Source organism: Hylaeus anthracinus, unplaced genomic scaffold, assembly GCF_026225885.1.
Source record: "Hylaeus anthracinus isolate JK02 unplaced genomic scaffold, UHH_iyHylAnth1.0_haploid 11989, whole genome shotgun sequence".
NCBI classification, from domain to species: Eukaryota; Metazoa; Arthropoda; class Insecta; order Hymenoptera; family Colletidae; genus Hylaeus; species Hylaeus anthracinus.
The window spans coordinates 12,284,307-12,309,101 of NW_026534337.1; the positions used below are offsets into that span (position 1 = coordinate 12,284,307).

The 24,795-nt window shown below is 44.3% G+C and overlaps 3 protein-coding genes across 11 annotated transcripts in view; 1 reads left to right on the forward strand and 2 right to left on the reverse strand.

Moving 5' to 3' along the window:
* LOC128888209 (leucine-rich repeat-containing protein 4C-like) overlaps positions 1 to 4,451 on the reverse strand; it is a 261,312-nt gene extending 256,861 nt beyond the window's left edge. For all 6 annotated transcript variants that reach the window (XM_054144899.1, XM_054144900.1, XM_054144898.1 and 3 more), the window contains exon 1: positions 3,452 to 4,451. In XM_054144899.1, the coding sequence (XP_054000874.1) occupies positions 3,452 to 3,544 (93 nt within the window). In that variant the 5' untranslated portion in view covers positions 3,545 to 4,451. The remainder of the gene's footprint in view (positions 1 to 3,451) is intronic.
* Positions 1 to 24,795, reverse strand: part of LOC128888228 (endocuticle structural glycoprotein SgAbd-2-like) — a 469,661-nt gene that overhangs the window by 289,803 nt on the left and 155,063 nt on the right. The window lies entirely within an intron of this gene.
* Positions 19,219 to 24,795, forward strand: part of LOC128888213 (neuronal acetylcholine receptor subunit alpha-7) — a 257,970-nt gene continuing 252,393 nt past the window's right edge. For 2 of the 4 annotated variants that reach the window (XM_054144914.1, XM_054144915.1), the window contains exons 1-2: positions 19,222 to 20,666; positions 21,914 to 22,468. In XM_054144914.1, coding sequence (XP_054000889.1) covers positions 22,333 to 22,468 — 136 coding nt within the window. In that variant the 5' untranslated portion in view covers positions 19,222 to 20,666; positions 21,914 to 22,332. Of the gene's footprint in view, positions 20,667 to 21,329; positions 22,469 to 24,795 lie in introns of those variants that run through there. The other 2 variants (XM_054144917.1, XM_054144916.1) reach the window with 2 other exon arrangements.

Consider the following 24,795-nt stretch of genomic DNA (forward strand, 5'->3'; position numbering starts at 1 on the left):
TAACGAGAATCGGTTTCAAGTTAAGCTTAATTCACGATTAAGCGCGAGTACACGGGACCGAGGCGACGATAAGAAGCGTCTCAACACCTAATAGGTGCATGTCGCGTTATCTATGGTTCGAAAGTCGTATCGGAGGAGGCAATAGAACTCGTCCCTACCAGTCAATCGTTATCTAGCCACCGTGCACGCGCTAAAACAGCCATGCGCTTTTGTTTATCACCAAACTAACCATATATCGTGCGCTCGTTCGCTTCTACCGAATTAATGGCACTGCCGCCGAACAGAGATACGGATATTGTGGATTTCCAACCCCGCACGACGTATTTGCTTTCTACGGTTATGCTTTTTATGTACGTCGTTCGATGCGAACGGGTTGCGATTTGTTCGCCGGTTACTTTTGCGAATTTTTGATCACTGATAATGTGTACTCTCGATCAGATGCTCCGAAGCGAGCATGGTTGAAGATTTATTACGAGCTTATCGAGGAAATCAATTTTTTTTTATCTATAGCTACTGGTCTGTAAAGAATGTTCGATGTACGCGTGAAACTGTAAAAGTGTCTCGTCTGAAATATACATAGACCGCTCGAAAAGGGTTAAAAGGGTCTATTGGAAGGTAAGTAAAAAAAAAAAACGTTTCATTCCATTTAGAAGAACGAAGTTGACCTCCTTATCTCATTCACACTTCCACCGAGAAAAAACTAATGACATTACATTAAGTCCCACTTAACCCTTTCTCTGTCCTGTCGTTCGAGGCTGGAGCCACTCTCACGCTCTACTCTAAAATTAAAAACGTGTTTATTACTCCAAAACTAAAAGCATGTTTACCACTCCAAAAGAATAATATTTTTTTAAACGATTAATTTCGATTAGAATTAAACTTTAAACGGAGTTAACATTTATCAACGATTCTTTCTCTGATTTAATAAGTGCGAGTAGAACAGTAATTATTCAACTCAAAGATAAATTGGCAGGGTGACGTGAATGGAAGATGACAAAAGTTTCGTGAACTGGGAAAAGTGGGGAAATCGCACCGCAATGGAGGAACACTCGACGCGCGTTTATCGTCGTCCGATAATTACCATTCTTCGTGGAGGACCAGGGATCTGGCGAACGTCTTCGCACGAAATTCCCCAAGGTGCCGATAACACGACGATGAGGCAATTAATATTGATGTAACACAACCCGAATCCTCCGCTATTGTCGACCGAATGCGAAGCATCTTCCGGATTAATATTTAAACCTTTGCTCTCGACGTCATTTTCGTTAGGGAGACCTAGCAACTCCACGACTTTGAAATACACGAGCAACATATTCCAACTAACATACAATGATTTCAAACACAAATTGTTGTATGAAAATATTACATTTTAATATTTTACGTATCATCTTAAAAGACAACAGTTTTTAGTATTAACTTTATTAAATTTTAATGTTCTTCGTGATCCAATTTTTGAATTCTCAATGCACCGTAATCGAATATTCAAAACCATAATAAACTTTTCGTAGCTTTGCCAGTATACGACATCTCGATAATTATTATGCGCCGTTAAGAAATAAGTTCCCTTTTCTACCCAGCTCTGCTGCGACGACCATGGCGTATCAACGAAGTACTGTAATTTGAAAAAGCAATCGTGAGCCTCGAATAACTCGAGCTGTTCGAGATACTTTGCATGCCTTCGTGGAATCTCGGATCGCTTAGTAGAAACTACTGCTCCTTTTTACACACTTTTCGTAGTTTTTCAATTCAAGCTACCGTTTGTTTAACTATCCTGTTCTTCGTTTCATAGATATCGCACAAATGTTACAATAAAATTGATTAAATTGGCACGTAACAAGAGTCGAATTTGAACGCTATAAAAAAAAACAACGAATTACATTGCTGAGTATGAAGGTACGAAACACTCGTATTCCGATGATCGATGAATCGTATCGGATTTCTCGAGCACGCTTTCTTCGTCAGCTGAGTTTGACACTTTCGATCCGTCTTTATCCGAGATTATAGTCTCGGTGACGGTCGACAATTCGCCAAAAAGACGACCTTCTAGCGATCGTTACGTGCAACTTCAATCTGTCATCCCCGAACGCGAATCAACGCCAACGTTAAGCGGCCTATCGTCGATTTTGAGAAACCCCTTTGATGTTCGACGAGTGGCGAAATGTAGTTTGAAATAAACCACTTCGATAATCATTCAAATCAATAGCAGTATTATATCACGTATATATCCATAATTTGTATTAGGTTGTCCCGAAAGTTTCTTTCGCTTTACTAATAAGTAATACATGCACAATAGTTTATATTTTATGTTACATTACTAAATTGTGCACGATTCATTTTGCTCCATTGCTGTTACGACATGAACATCTATGAAATTAGATTGTCTATTTACATAAACACGACCATATAAAATAATCGAGTGCAAATTATGAAAGAAACTTTCGGGACAACCTAATACATCAATTTATAACCGACACTATGATCAGATTTTCATTATTTTTAAAAAGTTCGATGTATAAAATGAAGAAACATTTTTTTCATACAAAGAATTATATACAGATTCAATAAAAAATATATATATATATATATATATATATATACACAGGTATACTTCAACGTACTGCAATTGAAGTAGATACGAAAGATTACGTACATTGTGTACGTGTAAGAGAGGCAGATACATACATATAACGACGAATTGAATAAATTTGGTTCATATGTAAGATAATAATTCGAATAGAATTCTGTCTCAAAACCAGCGTAACCAGAATAAAATGTCCTATAAAAAAAAGTACAAACGACCCCGTTACACGAGCACATGTTTATCCAACCAACGTAGATCGAAATCAGAATTATTTTCATATCTTCCGTGTACACAAGCCTCGTATATTTGTACAGGGAACAGCTTAAACATCGCATCTTGGTCTGCCCTGCGTAAACAGTTCTCTTGGCACGTACGTCATACGGATTAAACGCTTTGGTACTTAGCCCGTGCATGGTAAGTACCGTGCAGTGAAAGGGTTAATAATCTAAACGCTGGGCGTGCACGTTTCGATTCCTCGAGGTTTCGGAGCGTCGCCTCGCCTCGAGGAGAGAAAAACGAAACGGAGCGGGTTCTCCGGCGAGCGAAACGGAGCACGCCGACGAGATCGTGACAGAGACGAAGAGAAAGCGCGCGCACGAACCGAACAGGGACAGAACGAGGAGGGGAATCCGAAGAAAAAGGAAAGGATCCAGACACCACAATAGCATTCGTCTCGCTCAACCTCTGGATCTCCTTCGAGTCCCTAGCATTGGCCTTTCTCTTCGCCTCCGGCTGTGATACCATCCTTAACGTTCCCAAGATCGAGACAGGCTGACAGAAGAAAATACCGACGACCGGGGCACACAAACGAATGACAAACACGGAGCACCGTACGAGAAACTCACGAGTAAGATAAGTCGAGAAACTTACCTTGGAGAGCTGTGCGGTCGTGTCGGTTTTTCTTCTGTCCGCGGCTGTATCCTCCACGAGCTGGTCACTAACTAGCCTGCACACATCACCCATGACTTCCCGTGCGACGAGCGGAACAAACAAAGCGACTATTCTTCTCTTTGCCCTTCGCTACTTTAATTCGAACACTTCGCTCTCACACCGAACACACTAACGATTAGCAGGCCAGAGAACGGAAAGAATTCATGCGTAACGCAGTCAAGACGTGTGCAACCGACACCTCGAAGATCATCGCGTCATATCGCGCCTCGACGCAGGAGACGTGAGAACGTAAACGATCATGTGGTGGTCATTCCTCGAGTCGTCGCCGGTTCTTCTGCTTACTTCCTCGTTTAGCACTCCGTCAACGTTCCTCATGTGTCGTGTTCGAGCACGTATGAGCAATTACCGCGGTGAAAAACAACAGTCCCGAATCAGGGGGGGGGGGAATTGGTACTATGAGGAAAACGTGGACAGAGGCGAGTCGTGTGTTGGCCACTTGACTCGCGGCGTCTCCGGTGACAGCGAGTACACGCGACTGTCGAAAGAAACTGCGAGTTGGAAACAAAGCTCGCGTCCTTTGACGCGATACGGAGCACGATAACGCGTAACGACGCAAGAACGACCAGAATCACACCCACCCTGTCCAGGCACAGAGGGCAAACTGTCGTCTGATCGGCGCTCCGCGGGCCACGGCGACGTACACCCAGAGACCAACCAACAGCGATAGCGATACTCGATGGCGCTACGGCCGCACGAAGTCTGGCTGGGAGTGCGCCGTGGGACTCCACTGGCGCCACTGCCGACCGATCCCCGCACTACTCTCCCGCCAACACAGTCGCACGCGCAAAACCGACACACTCGCGACACTTATTCATGCGGCGCGCACACACAGGCGCGCGAGCGCTACCACTCGACTTCCACAGCCCGACAGCTCTCAGCTATGTATGCACGTATACGACTTCGCGAAGTTGGCGTCGGACAAGCTGCTAGGGTGTAGAGAGGGGAACTCGGTTGGTGCCCGCCCCTCCTGCCCCCCGATGGAAAGTGTCCCAGGGCCGGCGCAACCGCAATTCGTCGATTGCAACGACTGATTGTGAGCGCGATTTAACGAAAGTCGAGCGAGCTGTCTACTTTTAAAACGTGCCCCGAAACGACGGAGTTATGTATAGCTCTACTACCTAAATTGCTTTGTCCGAACGATTTACATTCTTTTCATGCAAATCAGTTTACGCGCGCCGGCTCGGCACGTCGATGCGTTCGCCGCGCTCGTGTTTTAAATCGTCGCGGTTACCGGCGACCCCCCCCCCCCTCTTCCCGCTCTTCCTTTTTTCTGTTAATCAGAATTACCGCGTGGTGTCGCTAGATGTGACGCGGGTATTTAGACTCGGAGCGTTTGGTTCGGAGTTCGATTTAGAGACGGACAGAGTTATTGTTTCTTGCACTGCTAACAATGTGTGTATACGCTCTTTTTATTTGTATTCGATATATATAGTAGACACCAGTAAAACCCCGGTAATGAGGACGATGATACAGGAAACGATGCTGTGTACGATTTTTTAAAGTAAACGTTTATTCCCTCCCCGATCCTTATTTTCTGTGCTTTATGCAAGTAGAATGTGTACGCTGTTACTCCAAATGAACATGTTATTAATTCTAAATCGTAGCGCGCTGTATCGTAAGTGATATCTGACCGACAATTGGCAAAATGAAATTTATCGAAACGAATGGGTTGCAAAATTCCAATAAGTGTTATCTCTCGATGGAAGGATCCGTTTTTGCATGATACTAGGTTACGATTCTTGAAGACGTGACGTAACTTACGACTTTGCGTTGTCACGTGCGATTGGAACGTCACGTCAACGTGACATTCGAGTTTACACGATGACAAATGACACTCGATGTCACGGCGCTCGATATCGTGACTACGTCGGATGGAAACGGACCCTAATAGATGTAGGAAGGGGGAAAAGACCCAAGCTTTATGAGACTTAAGACGCCCCTGGCGTTAAGAGCATGTCGAGAAGCGTCAGTCGCCCTTTTCTCCGCAGCACTTGGAGCAAGCATATGCAGCGAGTTAATTAGTCGTGGCACATAGGCGACGGCGGTAATCGGGATGGAATGAAGAGAGCGGATCAAACATAAAACGATAGAAATTACCACCGGCGTCGGTTTCGGTTCGCTACGAAAGGTCGAGACGTCCTCGCCCTTTTTCGTCGAACCTCGAAGCGCCCAGGTTTGCAACTTTCCAAACTGTGTATGTACCTCTGTGTCATACAAGTTGCAAAATCACCCATGGATTAAGCACTCGAGAATAAAGACTCTACCCTGAGTCTATCATCGCAATTAGTAACTAACAACGCTCTAGTTTATGAATTAAAAGAGAGAAAACGAGGGAAAAAAGGGAACAGGTAGGACGATTAAATGTGTACAAAAGAATAAAATAACACAGGGGAGCATTTCCAGCTAACTAACGATCGCGAGTACCTACCTGAGGATTTTTAAATCCGAGTTTACGCGGTTTCGCGATATCCACCGCGGAGGAAAGAAATACGAGTCGCGATTTATGATACCGTGTGACCCGAGCAGTTATGGTTGAAGCCGCGGAGAAGTGTAAAATACTATGGTTATTTGTGGAAGCGTGCACTTCCGCGCGATTTTTGCCTCCACAGCCCCTTCTGTATACGATTCTTTTTCACGAAGCCCTCAAAGGCGAAGGGGCTATACGTCTGCCGACGATAGCACGGGATCTGTTCCTGCCGGCAACTCTCGGTCGTTCCTCCGCCCTCCAGCGTGTCTCGTCCTCTCTTTCCTCTTAACCCTCCGACCGCCATCGCCTACCGTTCCACCTTCAACCCTCGCTATCCAACGCCAGGCACCTAGGCGCTATCCAAGGATGGCCAGGGTTGCCTGACTAAGTCGCCAAAAGCTTGGACTCCCCGTGGAATTCAGCTTCCGTCATGGTGGAGACCGGCGTATTGCGTGGCATCCCCCAGCGTCGGCGATGCACTTCGATCCGTTGGGATCGAGCCTCGTAAAATTGGATTTGCGCAGACAGTATGGTACTTCAGCGTGACGCGTGGCCTTTACGAAAATAGCGATCGTCCCTCTGAGTCATTACGGGTTCGTTGCACCGATGAAACCACTTTGTCGAGTAAAGTCCCTTACTTTCAGGTACCGAATATGACAGAGAGAAGTCTTCGATGAAATTTGCACCCTTACCTTTGCCATTTTGTATTTCATGGTGCCTCGAAGTGCTCTGTGTCGAAATTCTGTACTAGCTTGTGTATCTATGTATATCGAGCTTTGTCTTCTTCAGGAATAGTTTCTGTGACGACTGTGAGGGTGCTATTGAATTTTTGAAATCATTCTGTACGCATGGATGTGTATACAGAGTACCCCATCCAATTTGATCACCTTGTCTCACTTATTTTTGTTCAATCTATCCTCTGCACACGTTAAAAGATTTTCGTGCGAAGTTGAAAACTTGAAAGGACATAATTTAACGAACGAGTTTCGTCGCTTTGAAATTTACGGAAATGCACCGATAATAAAGTTGCGCAATTTCGCTCAAGAACCTCGGTCATTTTTAAAACAGAGAGTGAGAATGAAATTGAACCCCAGCAAAGAAGAGTGATGCAAATGGAAAGGGGAGGAAGAATTGAATTACCTCCGTAGCTTCTACCTTTTACACTGAATACATAGCGTTTCTCAAATACTAATTTCTGAAAATGAGGTAAAATTGATTTATTGCGCTGTCCTTATCGGAGGCCCATACATTCATTGTACGGTTACACAAGGCTTATTAAATTCGACCTACTGCGTTACTCGAGTCGTAAACTGAAATAATCAGTAACCAGTCGTATTTATTCCGAGGTCAATTATTAATTGTCGACATACTGACCTCTCGAGATATCAGTAATTGTACAGTAAGTGTAAAATTATCGACCTGCAAATTAAAAATCTGAATGTATATGCAAGAATGAATACTTTTGTTCGTTCACTTACTGGGTTCTATCGGACTTTGATGTATGTATTAATTTTCTTTATAACTTATCTTTAAGTAACGAATACAATATAGTAACATTCGATGATATATTAACGATCTTAATATACGAAAACAAATTGTAACTCGAGACAACCTTAATCTGACCAATTTCTCTTATCGGCATGTTTTCGCGTGTTCAAGTATAATGAAGATATTAAAGTGCACTACTTAAGATAGCCGTAGTAGTACACAGTTCCTAATCAATAATCTACGTAGAAGTATGTTCCATAACATTTCACCTTTTATGTAATTTATGTAATCTGCGAATACAGAAATTCTCGTTGTTCTTACTGGAAAATTTACAGGAATACATTTTCAAATGCTTCATGTTTTTTAATGGTAAAATGTTCACCAGTAGTCACCGCTACGCGAATATTTTCAACGTTATTCAATTTCGAATAAACTAATTTCGCAACTTAATACACGCCGTCATACCGACGATTTCTCAATTTCTCCTAGCTTTTCATTATCAGAGCGTCGCGAATAGGATACTCCGGTCGCGTGACGCATACCTTTTTTCCTCGCATGAACCGCGTACGTGTCTCACAAAGCGCGGCGCTTTAATGAAAACGCACGGCCCGTTTTAATTAAAATTACCTTGAATTCCCAGAATCGCGACTTGTTAGATGGAATAGTTCTGATTAACGATTTGGAGTGTTATGTCCTGACAAGCCCCGGAAACGTTATTAATTCAACTATGCATATGTACGCAAGGTGTGTCCAAACACGCGAAACCTTTTCAGTGCAAACTTGAAATTAGAAATGCAACGACAAAAGCATTCGCTTCATCTTCTTTCAGACTGATAAAGAAAGTACTCGAAGTGTAACTCGTGTTTCATTTGGAAAAATAAAATTGCTACCTCTTCATCTATAGAATATCTGTTTGTTGCGTAAGATCGTCAAGCAATTTGCAAGATATTCTCTTTATTAACGACTACTTTCGAATAATTGAATCTCTAGATCGTCTTCGGTCCTTTGTAACTTGGCAATTGACCCGTAATCGAGGCAGTCGATAATTTGTTTCGAGAAATCGATTCCCTATGAGTTTCGGAAAATCAACGAGCAAAGCAGAGGTTACGTGGCCGCAACAGCAGCAAACAAGACAGAGCAATATCCCACCGGTCTCCAGCCTTCATGTTTATATACGTGTCTTTAATTTTGGCTCCTCTCTTTCACGGTACATCGTTATTGCGACTGCGAGTTTCGCCGTTACTTTGTGTTTACCGTGACTTGCAAGAGGCGAGGCGGTGTGCAATCGATTCTCCATCCTCGAAAAAGAGCGCCCGCGTACACGGATGGAATTCGTGCAACGCGTTAAATCTGCGCGGCCTGCGCGAAATATGCATCCCTCTGCGTGACGCTGTAACGACCATCCTTTGTCCTTTTTGTCTCCACCTTAGCCTCCTCAAACGTTTCAAGTTCTCCAATTTTTAAAATCCACCTCAGTAACGTTAACATTAATCGATCACACATTTTTCTATCGTTTGTAAGGAAAATTACTCACTACAAAACGCGTTGTTTCGAAGACGTTCGACTATGTTCAAATTTGTTTCGCGTTCTCGCTCCCCAAAACAAAAACCCTTCAATTATCAATCTTCCATCCAGCTGGTTCGCAACAGCAACTCCGCCAGGGGGTTGAAACGGATCGAGTAAGAGTTATCGTTCGCGCGGAAGCGAATTTCGCGGCGGGTACTTTAATCAACGGCAATCTGAGCTTTTTTCAGAGAACTGGTTCAGGCAAGAAAGCGGGGAAGTAAAATCCACGTCGGATAGGTGAAACGAAGAAACAATTACGCTATCAACGATTGAATGGCGGCTTCGATTCCGCGGGAACTCGAGAAAATAAGCAATGTAGATAATAGCTTAGCGCTGGTCTTATCTACGGCTTCCACGGGAGGATTGGAGCCCCACTCCTGAAACGTTTGTTCGGATGATAGAAAGTATTTCGCTGGCGGTGGGAGCAAGTAGAAAACTTCGGGAGGAGAGAAGTTTTTGCGATACCGCGAGAACCGTATCAGATTTCCTGAAGCTAGGCGAGAGAGGTTCCCATCGCAACTCGAGTTCAATCCCCTGCTTTTAAAGCCCGCTTATACTTGGTACTTAGTTTTCGCGGCAAGCGAAACTTACCTAACAGATACGAGTCGTTGGGCACGATATGGAATCCGAGCGAGGAAGTTGTCGTTCCGCCCTTTTCTTGGTGATGGACAAATCGTCCCAGAGACAGAAATTGAATGTCGAACTACGTGCACTTTCTAACTACGATCGGGCCCAAATAGTTTCGTTAAGTCGACTTTCGTGGAATCGGAGGGAGGGTCTTACCGATACGCTTTTTCCCCGGTTCGGGGCAAATGGTTGGAATTCGTTTCTTAAATCGGTTTCGGGGAACTTTGCGAGTCGCATTAATTTTCGGAGAAAGTAACGGAGGCTCCTTGCAACAAATATACAGGATGTAGGGTGTTCAATGCGAGGAGAACACGAACTTTACGCTCGTCAGAAAAGAAGTATATGGTTTTATAAAATTTCTATTTAAGGTAATTATAAATCTATAAGATTGATTAATGTATATCGATTAATTATTGTATGTATTTAATGTATATATTGTATATGTTGTATGTAATTGATATATATTGTATGTATATCGCGTGAATGGCACCGAAACTACCATGGTGCATGGTTACAGAGTATGCATATTAAATTCAATTAAGAATTGTTTTACTGAACATGTCAGAAATGCTATAAAAACCATTCGTCATAAATGAAAATTGAACCGCTGGCAGTGGCCTCATCATTAGTGATAGAAATAATTTCATATTAATATTGCCAATTACTGGATAATAAGGTATTACATTATTCAATGCTGACCTTTGTCACGTTATTACGAAAATATTAATTTACGTCATAGGAAATATTGTAATTTATTGTGGAACACGTTTGGACTCTTTGAAGTTTCGAGAGTAACGCTTTGTCAAAATGTTTATGATTGTTCGGTCGACAATTAACGACTGTTATTCTCTATTTATTCGTGCATCGAGTGGGTACGTTGACTCCAATTATTATACGTACACAATATTGTCGTTGTAACATGTGCAGTACAATTGTACAGCATTTATAGAAACATGTTTCATCAAATGCAAATATAGAACTGTTTTTTACTAACAATATTATCTATAGTATGATTGAAACGTAAACAGTGATAGAAATAATGTCAACAAACGTAAACTGTTGTTTACAATGATGGAAATTTAATTTACGTTCGTTTAAATAGGATCAAATTAATAATACCATTATTGTACTTCCACCTGTAATTTATCACATTTGCCTGTTCAATTTTGATTTATTAGCTAAAATGAAGCTTATATTTTTATCGTGATCGGAAAAATATTATTGTAACGCGTACAACTAAAAACGATATTTTGATTAATTTTTATTCGCTCCGGAACCGGGGAATCCTTAATCGTTTAAATGGAATGTCACACAGAAACGCAAGTGTAAAGCAAACACGTACACCTTTTAAAGCAGATATCCCGATAGCGTATTTCATCGATTCGGTATTTATTACATTAATTTGATTCCGCAACGGTATCCTATTGAATTATTACCTTTCGTCTCTGCAGAACTCGGAACATTTATTTAACGATCGACCGCGGCGCTGTGAATTTCACTCTGATGACTTATGTTCACGAATGTACTCTAATTTTAATGTTTATGATAGGGTTTATGACGCAATTTCTGTTCTATGCGAGTTTCATGTTAATAAGTTTGGTCGTACTCGCAACCCTTGCCGCGATGTATGCCGCAATAAAATGTACATTATTTAGCTACAGAGCCTCGATACGCGTATAAATTTATCTCGTAATCGTAGCTCCAAGCATGCGAGAAGTACGACACCCTTCTACGAAGCTTATCAATTCTTGTTCCAAAAGAAAAAAAACAGGAACCGTACAGGGTGTTAATAAAATATCGAGTTTTATGGAAATTAGAACACTAGCTTCTCAACCTCCACACTGATTTTATTCGTACACTCAAAATGAGAGATGCTTTCTCTGCACAGATTCAGCATGGATACCTACCCTTCGTCTACGAAACGATGTCCAGACAATGAAATGAGATCTTGATCGGTGCCTCGAGACTCCACTGTACCTTTAAGTCTTTTCGTCTCACCTGCCCTCCCACGCATTGTCGCTATTGACCGACACGGGCACATCTATCTACTAACAACGTCAACACGTGTCACCAAGAACCTATAAGTGAGATATATGGGAGTGTAGAAAGCGGTGTCAGGCGGGGCAAGCGGAGTAACCCTGTTGCCCTTGCTTCATCCTCTCCTGCACACAGGGTACTTAGGGCTCGCAACCCGATACTGGTAGTCCGTAGCCAAGTGTTGTGATGCAAATACGTTCAATGGATATACCCCAATCCTTCATCAATATGGACCACAAGTCGCTGCGATTAGCACGAGCTAGGAGGCAACAAAGCCACACTGCAGCTAAGACCTCAATGACGATGTATACCGGCCTTGTTGTTGATACACATCTACCAGCTATTGCAAACACTGACAAATTCATCCGAACCGGAGCTTGACCCCACAACGACCCTCTTATACGAGTCTAGATAATAGAGGCAACAGAGCCACGTCGAAGTCAACACCTCAACGACGTTGTATATCGAACTTACATAGACAACAAAGAATATATACAACTGGAATATTAACCCTTTGTACTCCTATGTCGAGTGCAAAGAGTTAAAACCAAGATCCCAATGATGGTATACACCAGCCTTGTCGTTGATATTCCACCAACAACAGCTCCAAATACCGAACGACTCTTAATAGAACCAAGACAAAAACGTTTTCGCTCGCCCTGCGGCATTTCGCGTTTCCTAACATTTCCATGGTACCCAAGCTCTGGGGGGCACTTTGTGCCGCAATGTCTAGCATCCCCGCAGAACAATGGGTACATTCCGCGAATCGAGTTACATTTCTCACCTAGATCTTCGCTGCAGCCCGAAAGACGCGGTGGTTAATTAATTCGCGGGTCGTGGTGCTTATTATACAAGTCGTGGCGGCCGCGTTCGCAGCTATTCGGGGTATCGTTACGAACCACGTGCACGCGCGGCGACGCTAACGCGGCCCGCCATCGTTCGGGGGCCGCGTTTACGTATGCCGTCGCGAAACAATCGTATTCCCCCTACGGCCATAACCGGTCCGCGGCAAGGCGAGTACGTCTTCCGCTCCCGGCGCCGAGTTTCGGAGGGTTTGCCCTCCCTGGAGAAATGTCCCTTCTAATTTATGAAACGCGGCGAACGGTTACGTCGTTTACGGAGGCGCCTCTCGCACCAAGACCCCGCGAGCCAGCACGTGAAGGGAAAACTTTTCCAGGTAAGCAGCCCCCGTCGGTCGCGGCGAACGCGAACGTTACCATCGTCAGGATTTTCTCGCTGCGTCATTAGTATTCCGGGATACGTACGGGTGCCATCCAGACAAAGAGAGACAGCACCATCCGTCGAGGAAGAGGAGTCTTCTGCTAAATAAGTATCCCACGCACAGGGACACGTTTCTGTACTCGCCCTACTTGCCGCCACCGGCCTCTTATTCTTCTTCTTCCTTCTGTCTTCTGCTTCGCAGCCAACTCGTTCTGAAGAGCCTTAAGAAAGAAACGCGAACTCTCTTAACGAATGCTTTTCTTCGTCAGTTGCCATCGTTGGCCACGGGGGTGGGAGATCCATCCCCCGTCCGCGGAGTCTCGAGAAATATGAACCGTCTTTTCCAACCGTGCTTCTCGCAATCAACGAAATTAATGAAGCGTTCGAGTTGCTCGAAATACATTCAGCGAGTTTTAATTAGAACCGGCGGACCGGAATGCGGTAAAACATGCGACGCGAGCCAGGAGGGTCATAGCTGCGAAATGGCCCGCGGAAGATCGAGGTGGACGCAAGACGGGGGTGTTTTCGGAGAAATTTGCTTTCAGGGGCAAAGGAAATATTTGAATCGTGTTGGCGTACTTGTACATCTAGGATCAATTTAGTTTTATTTTCTTTTGCTTGAGAAAATATTACTGGAGGCCTGGACCAGCTTAGACATTCTTCGAGTTTCTTTCGAGTACCCTTTTCCCAGTACCTATGGATGAAATTCTGTGTAATAATGTTCGGAACGTTTCTTCAGAAACGAGAGGAAATTAAAAATCCTTCACTTATCGTATTACCCTATATGGAATTTTTGAGGCGTTGACATTCATCACCGTTCATCAATCATCACCGTTTACTTAAAGAATTCCACGGTCGCTAAAGTTTGGCGAGGAACTGTCGGTAGCTCTTTCATGCTATAGCTCCCAATCGATATTTATGTTACGTTTATGTTTAACCTAGAGGGTTGTTCCAAGTTGCCCCCAGAATACAGAGAGAGTTTTGGCGCCGAGTTTGTCAGAAGCGTAAGTGTACGACGTGTTGTGTAGGAAGTCGGTACTGGTAACGTTGAGCAATACCATCAAGGAAGACGTTCCTTGTTAGAAACCCGTGTAAAGGACGTGAATTATTACAGAGTTTCATCGAAGATTCCTCGACTTCAGTTTGTCAATTCGTTCACAACATTTGTGCTCTCTGTGGCTTTTCGTTAGCGATTTTTACTCTCTCCGCATAATTATTAAGTCATCTCACGCATCTCAGGTTAATTTGACTCACAAATTTCTAATTTCTTTCCAATGACTTTTATCCTAGTATTTCATCAAGAGCACATATCAACATATTTCATGCTAGAGAAATGTTTCAGTAGAGACATGAATGTGGACACTGAAACTTTCAGGGTAATATTACTGAGAGCCGGTGTAGCCATTTCAGTGACCCTAGCAATAAAGTTATGTAAATTTCCGTACATAACTTACACCTTTTAGCCTTATGGTCAGAGATTTATAATCTGGAGTCAAGTGCACCGCCATTTTCCTAAGGAGCCGTTCTATTAAACCTGCATGTCATTTGCACTCTGAACGATGCATACCTTTAGCTAACAACACTTTGCAGAATTTTTTCAAAATAAGTTTTCCAAAACATCAGAACATGGTCTTCAATCATAATTAATATGTTAATTCGTTTGATGTCTCGAAAAGTTCTATTTCAACATAGAATGCTAAATCAATCCGTTGTTCACTACAAGGGTGCAGGTCTTGGTAGATTTTTTAGTAGTTCAGAGTGTTTCAAGCTCGCGTCTGAATTCATCAAATTGCCTCAAACTAATCTCTGGTCTCCAGAGTCTAGAGGCTCTCCAGGTAGCGGGGACCTAAGGGCTGCAACCCCTAAAGCCATACCTTAATCCGATCCTGCCCGCACTACGAATCCCTGGACAAATTCCTTAAATGGTTTAATCCGGAATATAGAGAATTTAGAACTAGACTACTGACACTCTTCATCCATCCCCTTTTCTTTCAACTATAACTCCTAGTCATCGCTGCGAATACTGATGTAATTTAATTTTTAGGGTTAACTTGGGCTAAAATTAGTATGGAAAAAATAAAAGAAATCCTACTAGTGCAGCTTTCGAGAAAAATTGGACTTTCTTCATGTGCTGAAATAAAGATATTCCGCCCTAAACGATAGCGTCGGTTATTTTTAAATTGCGTCCTCAATTATGAACGCCAGGCTTGAAAGGATTAATAAACAAAGCGAAACGTTAGAATAAAAGTCCGTATCAGTATAACGAAACAATTCCTCATCCTATCTTCATTTTGTCCGAGAACACTGGCGGCAACGCAGCTGTTCCCCGGCGAATGATTTTAACTAGCATTCAATCGAACGGGAAATTGTTTTTATTTCGTGGTGCGGGAACGTCCACAGGAAAAATTCAATCTCGAAAATGTATGAACGGGTGCGAGGTAACTGGCAGCTCTTCCACGGCGGTACACTCAAAAGGAGAGACCCATCGACCGCCTTCGTTTCATCGCAATTCTATGCACGGCGGTGCCGTGTAAAAAATACCATTCCTTGTGTGCAATTCAGTGGTGCGCAATCGTTTTCGTCGTGGTACAAATAAAATAAAATAAAATGATAGGATCAGTACATTATTTTCCGGTGGAAACCTATCACCACCTCGTCAACGCAAGGAAAATGGAAAAATTAGCAGAAACGAAATAATAGAATCAGTACGTTTGGAAGCAGACAAGACTATTGATATACATCTCGATGCATCTCAACGATACGCTAACGCGAAAAGTTCCCTTGCAAGATCCTTTTAAAACACGCAGGCAGTTAAAGCGTTAACTTTATTTTACACGTGGGAGATACGTCCAACGCAAATGTGGAATTGAACGAGACCTTGCGCGCCACTGGTACAGCGTTTCCGAATGTGTGAGCTACGCGAACAGAGATTTCGCGATGCCATCGAAATGTGTCAATCGCCTACAGAAAGTTTTCGAGCGATCGGGTCGCGAATCGAGTGACCCAAATAGACGTCTCCACTGTCCAATATTTCGAGCTGCGTGTATAATTTGACTGGAGGTAGCAGATCGATCGGGTCCCGTGACAAAGCGTTTAACCGTGCGACACCGATACGTTCTTCCTCGCAAATAAGCGTTTGAAAGGACCGTTTGGGAGTGATTCCCCTGGCAAGCAACCGTGACACCTGGTGCCTCGTGCAATCAGTATTAAACTCCAATAAGGGTGAAAAGGAGCTGGAAGTCATCGTTGCCGGCGGTTCGATGGTGTGAAAACACCCGGGGACACAATGGTCAGTGAGCTTGGAATACCTGAGGGGAGTCTGCAATCTGCGAGGGCGTTTTTTGAACGGGACCGAACATCAATTGTGTGGATCGATGAGCAAAGGAACCGAGGGTGAAATGGGGATAAGAAATTACTGTTCAAAATAGAACGAACTACCAGGAATTCAACGTTTTTCTTTGCGAATTGTAAACAATGTCGTGGACTGGAAGTTTGCGTACATTCTTTGGTAGTCTTATCCTCGCAGACTGTTGAGAAGGAATGACATTTTTGTTTACAATGAGAAAGAATGTAGTATTAGATCACCTATTGAATAGAATTAATCTTAGAAACGTCTGTGTTTCTTCATTTACATCGTGTTCTTCTCTAATAAGTGCAAGGTCTGCATCATTTGCAATGATTGCAGCCTTGACCAGTTGCAAAATGGACGCTGTAGCGTCATTACGTTGCTTCATCGAGAAGCTTAGAATAATCAGCGTAACGCGTGGGTAGATAGTAGTGTTCAGCAATATCCAAAAAGGTAAGGTCATATCATCAATTTCCAAGTTTCTTTATACACGATTTCATAATGTTAAGAGAAAACACACTCTTTTTAGAATATTTCGGCAGTGATACTACAGGTATTTCAAATTTTAAGAAATCTAACAGGTGATGAGAAGAGAATATTCAGAAAATTGTTGTTAGTTGTTTGCTTGTTAGAGAATTTGGATGTGTGACTCATTCTACTTAAAGTCTCTTATTATGGGAAGGACATTGAATTACAATAAAAATTGTAGTGATTCATTTAAACAAGCGGCGAATGAAAATATGGATCACGTGGTGCAAGGAATATCTACTTTCTCGTGTACTGGTACGAAGATTTCAGCGAATGATCCTACCCGCAGTGGATAAAGTTGCACAGAGTTTCAGCACCAACTACGTACAAAACAGAGATGGATAGAATGCGAATAATAAACGAAGAACAAAAATTCTAAAAAACGACTTATTCGCAATATTCGTGTCCCGTTACTGATTTACCGACTTTCCGAGGAATTAGTTCCGTATCCAGGGAACCTTACTTATCCGAAACATACAAGTCGGTAACGTTAGTCGTACCAACGAAAGTGAAATAACTGCACCAGTTCACTTGGTTATCGAGAAAATCGATTTCCATGTTGCATCGAACATCGTTTTCTACGGAATCAGCTGCTGATATAAACGAGTTCTTCATTAACGAGAGTATTCTAGCTGATCGATTCAAATTAAAGGATTGATTATTTAGTTAGTAATATTTTCAGAATGTTCACAGATTTGGTAGACTACACGTTTTTTGTATATTCAACGAGTCAGATAATCATCGTGTAGCATTTCTTATAGATTTCGTTTCGAAGCTTACTTTCAGTCTGCTTAGTTCAGAAGAGATTACAATAGAGAAATCTACAAAAGTCGGCAGAAATAACGATACAAAACTCAGCTACGGATAAGTCAAAATTTGACCATGTTGAAATTAAAAACAAAATCATGCAAGTTTCGGTAAAACAAATTAAAAATATGGATGAAAGTACTTTCAGCCGTAAAATTGTAAAATTTTGTATGGAATCGTTATTGATAATGGAGTAACCAATTGGCAAGATCGATTACTCTATGAATTAACATATTTAAAAGCAAACACTTATTCAAACTAAATAACATATCAGGCTTTCAATTCATCATTCAAGTAGTATAATTTAAATATCCTGACAGGAGAGCCTTAAGGACGCTCGGGTCGATCTTGCGTAACCGCAGCTGTCGATAACCAAAGGCACATGCAGTGTTCCTGTGCAGTAAAGTATCGCTTAAATAAAAATTACGTTAATTTCACGTTCCCACGCGTAATCAATCGATAAAGTCCCTCGCGCTTTCGTTAGCCAACCGCACGCAACCTCGCCTGTCATGATAAATTCCATCGAGCCTAGAAGCTCTCACGTGCAACAAGTACCGAGGTGCACACGTATAATACCACATTCCTCCCACGTCGTCGTACTCGAAACAACGATCGAGAGGACGTATCAACGAATCTAATAGCCGAACCATCGTGTCATCGTTCGCGTGTTCCAATCCGACCGCGAACGGGGGCGTCGTTGGCTCATCAGCGATTCGTTATCATCGTTAATGTTCGATATACGCGAGTGTGAGATCGATCGATCGGTTCGTAAACCGTGCCAGCCCGGTACGTTCCACTTAAATCGTTAGCTTTGGCGGGCACCAGAGCGCTCGACCGATCCCGGCAACGGTCTTTGGATCTCGACCCCAGCTCGGCTAATTCCTCTCGGGTGGACTTGGATCATGCTTGAGCATCGGTCGCGACTGTCGCTACGGAATCAACGCGCATACAAGCTTACGGGTTCACGTACTCGGGCACCGCGTACACATGTAAAAGTACTTCCGAGCCCACGCACGAATCCATACACCTCGGCTGTACGAAAGGGGCATGGCACGCACACCTTGGAAGTCACACGGTAACGGTGGCGAGCTATGGGGGTTCGCAAGGCGGTCGAGAGGGAGACGCGTGGATCCAGCATCCCGGAGAACGAGAAAGAAAGGGACAGAGGTTCTCCGGTACACGGTGGTGGGCAGAATATTGATCTGTGGGGTGGGCTTCGGGGATGGTGTCCTCGAGCCCTCCACCCCAGGCCACCCACTCTCCCGATCCTTCCTCTCTGTCTCACCAGAGAACTCGGCTGGCAGCCGTGAGAGGAGTGGGGAGGACGCTAGTTGCGTGGTGGTCCAGTCCGCAGCTTCCCGCGAAATCGTGGTGGGAACTGAACGCGAGCGGTAGGGGAGCTTGCGATCCATGGAAGGGATGGCGAACGGTTAGGGGTTGAAGAGGGGTGGGGAAGGTTGGTACCCATCGCGGCGAGCCTTCCTTCGCGTCTATATCGCGGCGGTAGCTGCGAGTCGCGAGAGCTCGACCGGCAGCTCGTACACGACCCCCGACCGCCTCCTATTTCAGGGTACTTTCAGTTCCGTTTGGATACCCGATCACAGAACGAGGCGGTTTTCTCCCCCCTATTCTCTGTCTTTGTCTATTACTCTCTCGCACACTTTTTCACTCGCCCACTCTTACACTCTCACCCCCCTGACACACTCTGACGCTCTCCCTGTCTCTCTTACGATCGCAACCTTTCTCTCTCCTCTCTCTCCCGTTCTATATCTATCTAGCTGTTGCCCCTTTGGCTCTATCCGCGCACACGCCTCGCCTCTGTCCGCTTCACCTTCTTCTCGACCGCTGTCTCAGTCTACCGCGAGTCTCCTACGCCTGCCTGTAGACACCGTAACGTGGCCGCGTGTGATAGTGCTTCAGCGAACGTAGCCCAGTTCGTTCGTAACCGTCGTTCAGTCACCGTGCCACACCGGCTTGACTTTACCTGATAGCGGCCGGTGGCGTGCGACCTCGGATGCTCGTACGCGATTACCAGTGATCGACCACCGAGACCTCGACGACAGGTGATCGTCGACCGTTTTCCGCGACCCGAACACCCGAGATACCATGAGGCGATGCCAACGTGGACCCGGGGTGTCGTCTTAGTTCACCCGAGACGCGAGGATGCGATCGTCGACGCGAGCCTGGTAGTTCTTGGACGCGTAAACAAGAATGCGCTCGCTCGGGGATAAACGAGGCGAACGCGCGACGAACGAAACGAGGAAACCGAAGCTCGTGATTTGATGTAAGAGCACCAGGAAAAAAGGTGGGAGCAGCACGCTTGGCCAAGTTGCCTGGATACCGGGCAGTACCGTGTTGCGCTCCGGTGAAGTAGGAGGTAGCGAAGAAGGTGGTGCTTGATAACACGAAATGGAGGATACAGTGGACAGTAGTGGAACGAAGAAGACGATGCACGCGGCCGTTCAGGCTGCGAACGCAGGCCCGCGGTGCGTCCAAGAATCGCGATAGCACGACAGCCCTCATCCCTCAGACGCGATTAACCGCGGTGCGATCGTGCTGATACAACCCCGTGGCAACGGCCAGGTACGATTCATTCATGGAATTGACGAACACTTTGCCTCTAAAGTTACGGGTCGACGAACTTCCCTCGCGATCCTCCTTCGTTCGCGTACAGCGGGATTCGTGTCCCGGCGAGAACACCTCGTCGGATCGAAGGTGAAGGAACCCAAGCTCTGGGGAACGCACTTGGTGGCTACGTAAAACGAGAAAGTGCATCCGTGACAGTGAAACGTCGCTGCTCCGTGGATAAATACCGACGAGGAAACGGCTGGACTCCGTCGAGTACACGTTATAGATCGAACACCTGTGAACCGAGCGCGTACGTTCGGACTCGCGAGAAACGACCTCCACCTAAGCTTGCCTGGATACAACGAGAATTTTGCTAAAACGACCGTCAGCTCGCTCGATGCGCGCCAGATCGCGAGACTAGAACGACGGCGTGTAATTGATAAATGGCACCGAGCGACAGGTACCGACCGCAATCGTAGGTACGTTCGTATCGACAAGTTACGGGAGTCAGTATTGGAACTGTACCGGATGTAGATTTTGCGGGAACGTGTTTTCGCGGCGGATAGGAAATGTGATTTCCATGTTCCGTCACGTTTTTTATCCCTTCGCCTTTCCCCGTCGTTTTTACAGACAAATGAAATCCTGATAGTTCTCTTTTCGCGTGGGTGGCCGTATATGGTGGTCGAGGGGTGCCAAACGCCGGAAGTTTACGCGTTTAGGGATCGTGTACGTGGTACACGGGGTATCTCAGCTGAAGAAGGCTAGATAAATATGCTTGTGTTTTATGGTACTGAAATGGTTTGTAACACGATTGCAATGATTTTGGGAGAGGAATGTTGTAGAAGAGAATTATTTTTCTAACCTTATTTTTTGTTACTGTCACGGTTAAATCCCTGTGATTTCCCTATCGTTTCTGATTAATCTTGTAACAATTCAGTTTTTGAAGTTCCTAGTCTCGTATTCTTCTCGAGAATAATTTACGAAAGTTCGAGCGCCAGCAGTTGTTGGGAAGCCGGCGACAATTCGTTTTTAGTCGAGGCACGTCTTGCCGATGGGGTTACGCGAAATTCCTCGTCCACTTACAGCGAAACGCGAGACCGAAAACCACGTCGCAAATTAAGAGAACTTTCGAGATGCTCGTGAATCATACCGTTATCGCGTGCTCCGTACAAAAAGAGTATTGTAATCAACAGCGGTACCGGCTCGTGGGAAGATTTTCTTCTTTCAGTGGTATCGCAACATCTCGGAAACGACAATCTGATTCCTCAGGAAATGCATTGTACTCTCCGAACCGCGGAAGCGCGTGATATTTTTGTTCGCGGTCGTTTAAAGATGCTATTTCAAGAGAACCCGCGATGAAATAATATATTAGACATCGTTTATCGTGAAAATGAGAAAATTTGAAAATTTCGATTGGTAAATATTGATTCGACATTTTTATCGAAAAGTAATTGTTGCAATTGGAGCGAAATTAAATTTCTTGATAACGCGTGCTGGCGACGAGCTCACGCCTACGGTTCAACGCATTGGCTAGTAGTACGAGTCAAACACATGGCGGGCGAGAGCGTAAGCAAGGCAGACTCCCCTATAACGCGGTTGAGCGTTAGGAAATCGTGCTTCTTTTGTATAATGCGCATAACGTAAAAACGTCGCGCGAACGTAAATATTACGAATATAGAAAAGCAGTCTGTCCGATTGGCTGTGATTAAGGAAAAATTATTTTCAGGGGTTTAACGCGAGCATGCCCGAGGCGTGGGAAAGCCCGACGCGGACCTAGAGCCCCGCTATCGATACGAGGCAAGTATTCTCGGAAGTTGAGGCGACATACACTTAGACTTGTCGTGCATGGAAAGTGACGGGGAAACGTTCGGTAGCGACGGAGCGGGTCCGTTAATAAATGCGTGGTGTGACTAGCGAACTATTCGCCCCGAGAATGTACTTCAGCCGGCACTTGGCACCATGATTATAATCAGTGAAAGAGCGCGCGACGTTGAGTTTCCCGGTGACGTTCGCGACGGTGATCGCAGCTAAAAGTGGCACGGAATTGTGCAGTGCAACGGGGAGAGAAACGGACAAGAATCATCCGGGAATAGGAGAAACGACGGAGACCGAATTTCGGGTTGGCCGACCCTTGGCGAATACGAGATGTCGACCTGCACCGGCCTGCAAAATTCATTCGCCATGGCGAACCAGACGAGGGGTCTACCGCAGATGCGAATAAAGCTTTGTATGGTCAGCGCCGGTCTCCAAATAGTCCTTTTGCTCACCGTCCTACCTCAAGGTAAGTCCTGCCTGTCTACTTTCGGTCCAACCAATGGCCGACTATTTTTATTCGGGACTGCAATTCTCGTGCCTTAAGAATTTATTTTACGGGGAAAAGTGGCTGCGGGACGTCAGCGTTAACGACAATCGAGGGACGAGCTTTGGCACACTTCAAAGCATGTGGCAGACGAGCAGTAAAATGATTTTTGGGGGAAGCGACCTATCAGTCGATATCCATAACTTCGTTACATTGATTTTCCAGTGGTTATGATTGATGGATCGACAGGTCGCGTAGAAGGCACAAGTTGGAGGTCGTTCCAATCTTGAAGGTGTAAGTGAGAGGTGGAGATGGACTTAAGGGAAAGAGTGGAAGAGTGTAGTGGGCTCGAGGGTTGAGGATGGAAGATGGTAGCGAGCTCGAGGGTGAGAATAGGAAAAGGGTCTCGGAAGCGGTAACCTGTGCGTTTGGTTGAAGAATCGAAGGGTGGAAAGGAAAGGAGTGCTTTACTCCGGATCGCCTATGTTTTATGACTAGCTTGGTGTTCGGAAATCTTGACTTGCTACTCCTTTTGGTTGTCACGTAGAGATTATTATGAAACATGAAATTATGAAATATGAAAACTAATTCCATCTTGCAAACCAAGGTTGCCTCTCTGGTGATACTCACATTCAAAATAAAATCTAAAATATTGCCTCGTGTTACATATACATACATGTATGAAGTAAATATGGTTTTGCGTATTGAATAAAAGTACAATGAGTTTAAAAGTAACTATCTTGAATAATAAACAATCGTTTCTTCAACTATCAATTTACTTGAAAAGGTGTGGCTTACTTTGTATTGCATAGTAATTGAAACGTTCGTCACTTTCACCGTCGACCTTAGCGAAATCACGATAGTAAAAGAACATTCACCGACTCATTTCACCGAAAGCTGACCTTCCCCGAATTCTTATTCAAAAGTTTCCCTCCAGCGTTGCGAATGTTTCGATACGGAATGAGACGGAAACTCGTACGGCCTCGTTTTCAGTTTCATCATAGTGGCTCGGTTACCACCTTGTAAAGTGGAAATCCAAAGTGAACCTTAATTAGGAGTGGTATACCGAGCTTATCGAGATTCGCTTCTCAGAGCTACTTCCTCCATTTCCAACCCCTGCCCCTCTTCTTTGGCTCCGGTCTTATATGCATGCATGTATTTACATGTACATCATGCGCAACCATACACCGTTCGTAATTTAATTATATTCTCTTGTACACGATGTGAAAAGGTGAACACGAAACGCGTAGACACGTCTATGCGAGACGTAATTACACCGTAGGTACGAACTTGAGAGATTGATCAATTTCACGCAGTCAAGAAGGTAGCAACGTTCATATATTAAAAGAAAAGCACTAGTTCCAGTGATATTCAGAGTTTTACCCATACTTCAGTTCACTCTTTGAGTAACAAATAATTTTGCAATAAGGTAGAATATGCTACGTCTTCAAAACAATTTTAGATGGGAAGAAAATCTCATAAAGTAAAATTAAACGGTTTCATATGATTTATTATTTGACACTCGATATTAAAAATGTTCGAAACTCGACGTTCGTTCCTCTCAATTCTTACGTGCAATCAGCTAAATGGAAGTACCCGAGATGAAATTCTCAACCACGATACTCCGAGTTTGGCACCATGTGCACCCGTTATATAATTTACGAATAGCTTGCACCGAAAACGTCGTGCTAACGTGTATAATACATCGTCTCGTCAATCATGATTACGACTAGCACGCTCGGTGACAGTGTAGCGTATAATGAAATCAGTCTCACTTCACTTCGTTACTGCCTACGATTCGAATCGATACGCCACCGCGACGGAACCACGTTTCACTTGTCTAGGAATGGCAAATGTATCGTTTTTACTTGGGCTAAATGAGCGACGGTAAATCGTTTCGAAGCAACGCAGCTTGGTGCAATCCACGATCAAGAAAGCTTCCAGAGCACAAAGAGAAGTGGTCGAAGATTTTTTTTTAAATATAACGTAGAACGTCAACTTGCATAATTAATTTGCTTGATTTCCACACTCCTATTAATTTGAATTTTGCTTCGATCCAAAGGAAACGTTAACAAGACGGTACAGTATTTTTTTTTGAGAAGAATATATTTCCGAAAGTCGGTGCTCGCACATATCTTCCTTCAGTCGGGAGATTACACCCGATAATAAGTCATCCGATTTATCGCCACGCTTTCGCTGAAATATCACCTCGTACGGTCAGATTTCCGGGGTATCTACCTCCGGTAGCGTTCGCGATCGTGAGTTATTTCCGGTTGGCGTGCAGAAGGGTCCTAACAAAACTGACCGAG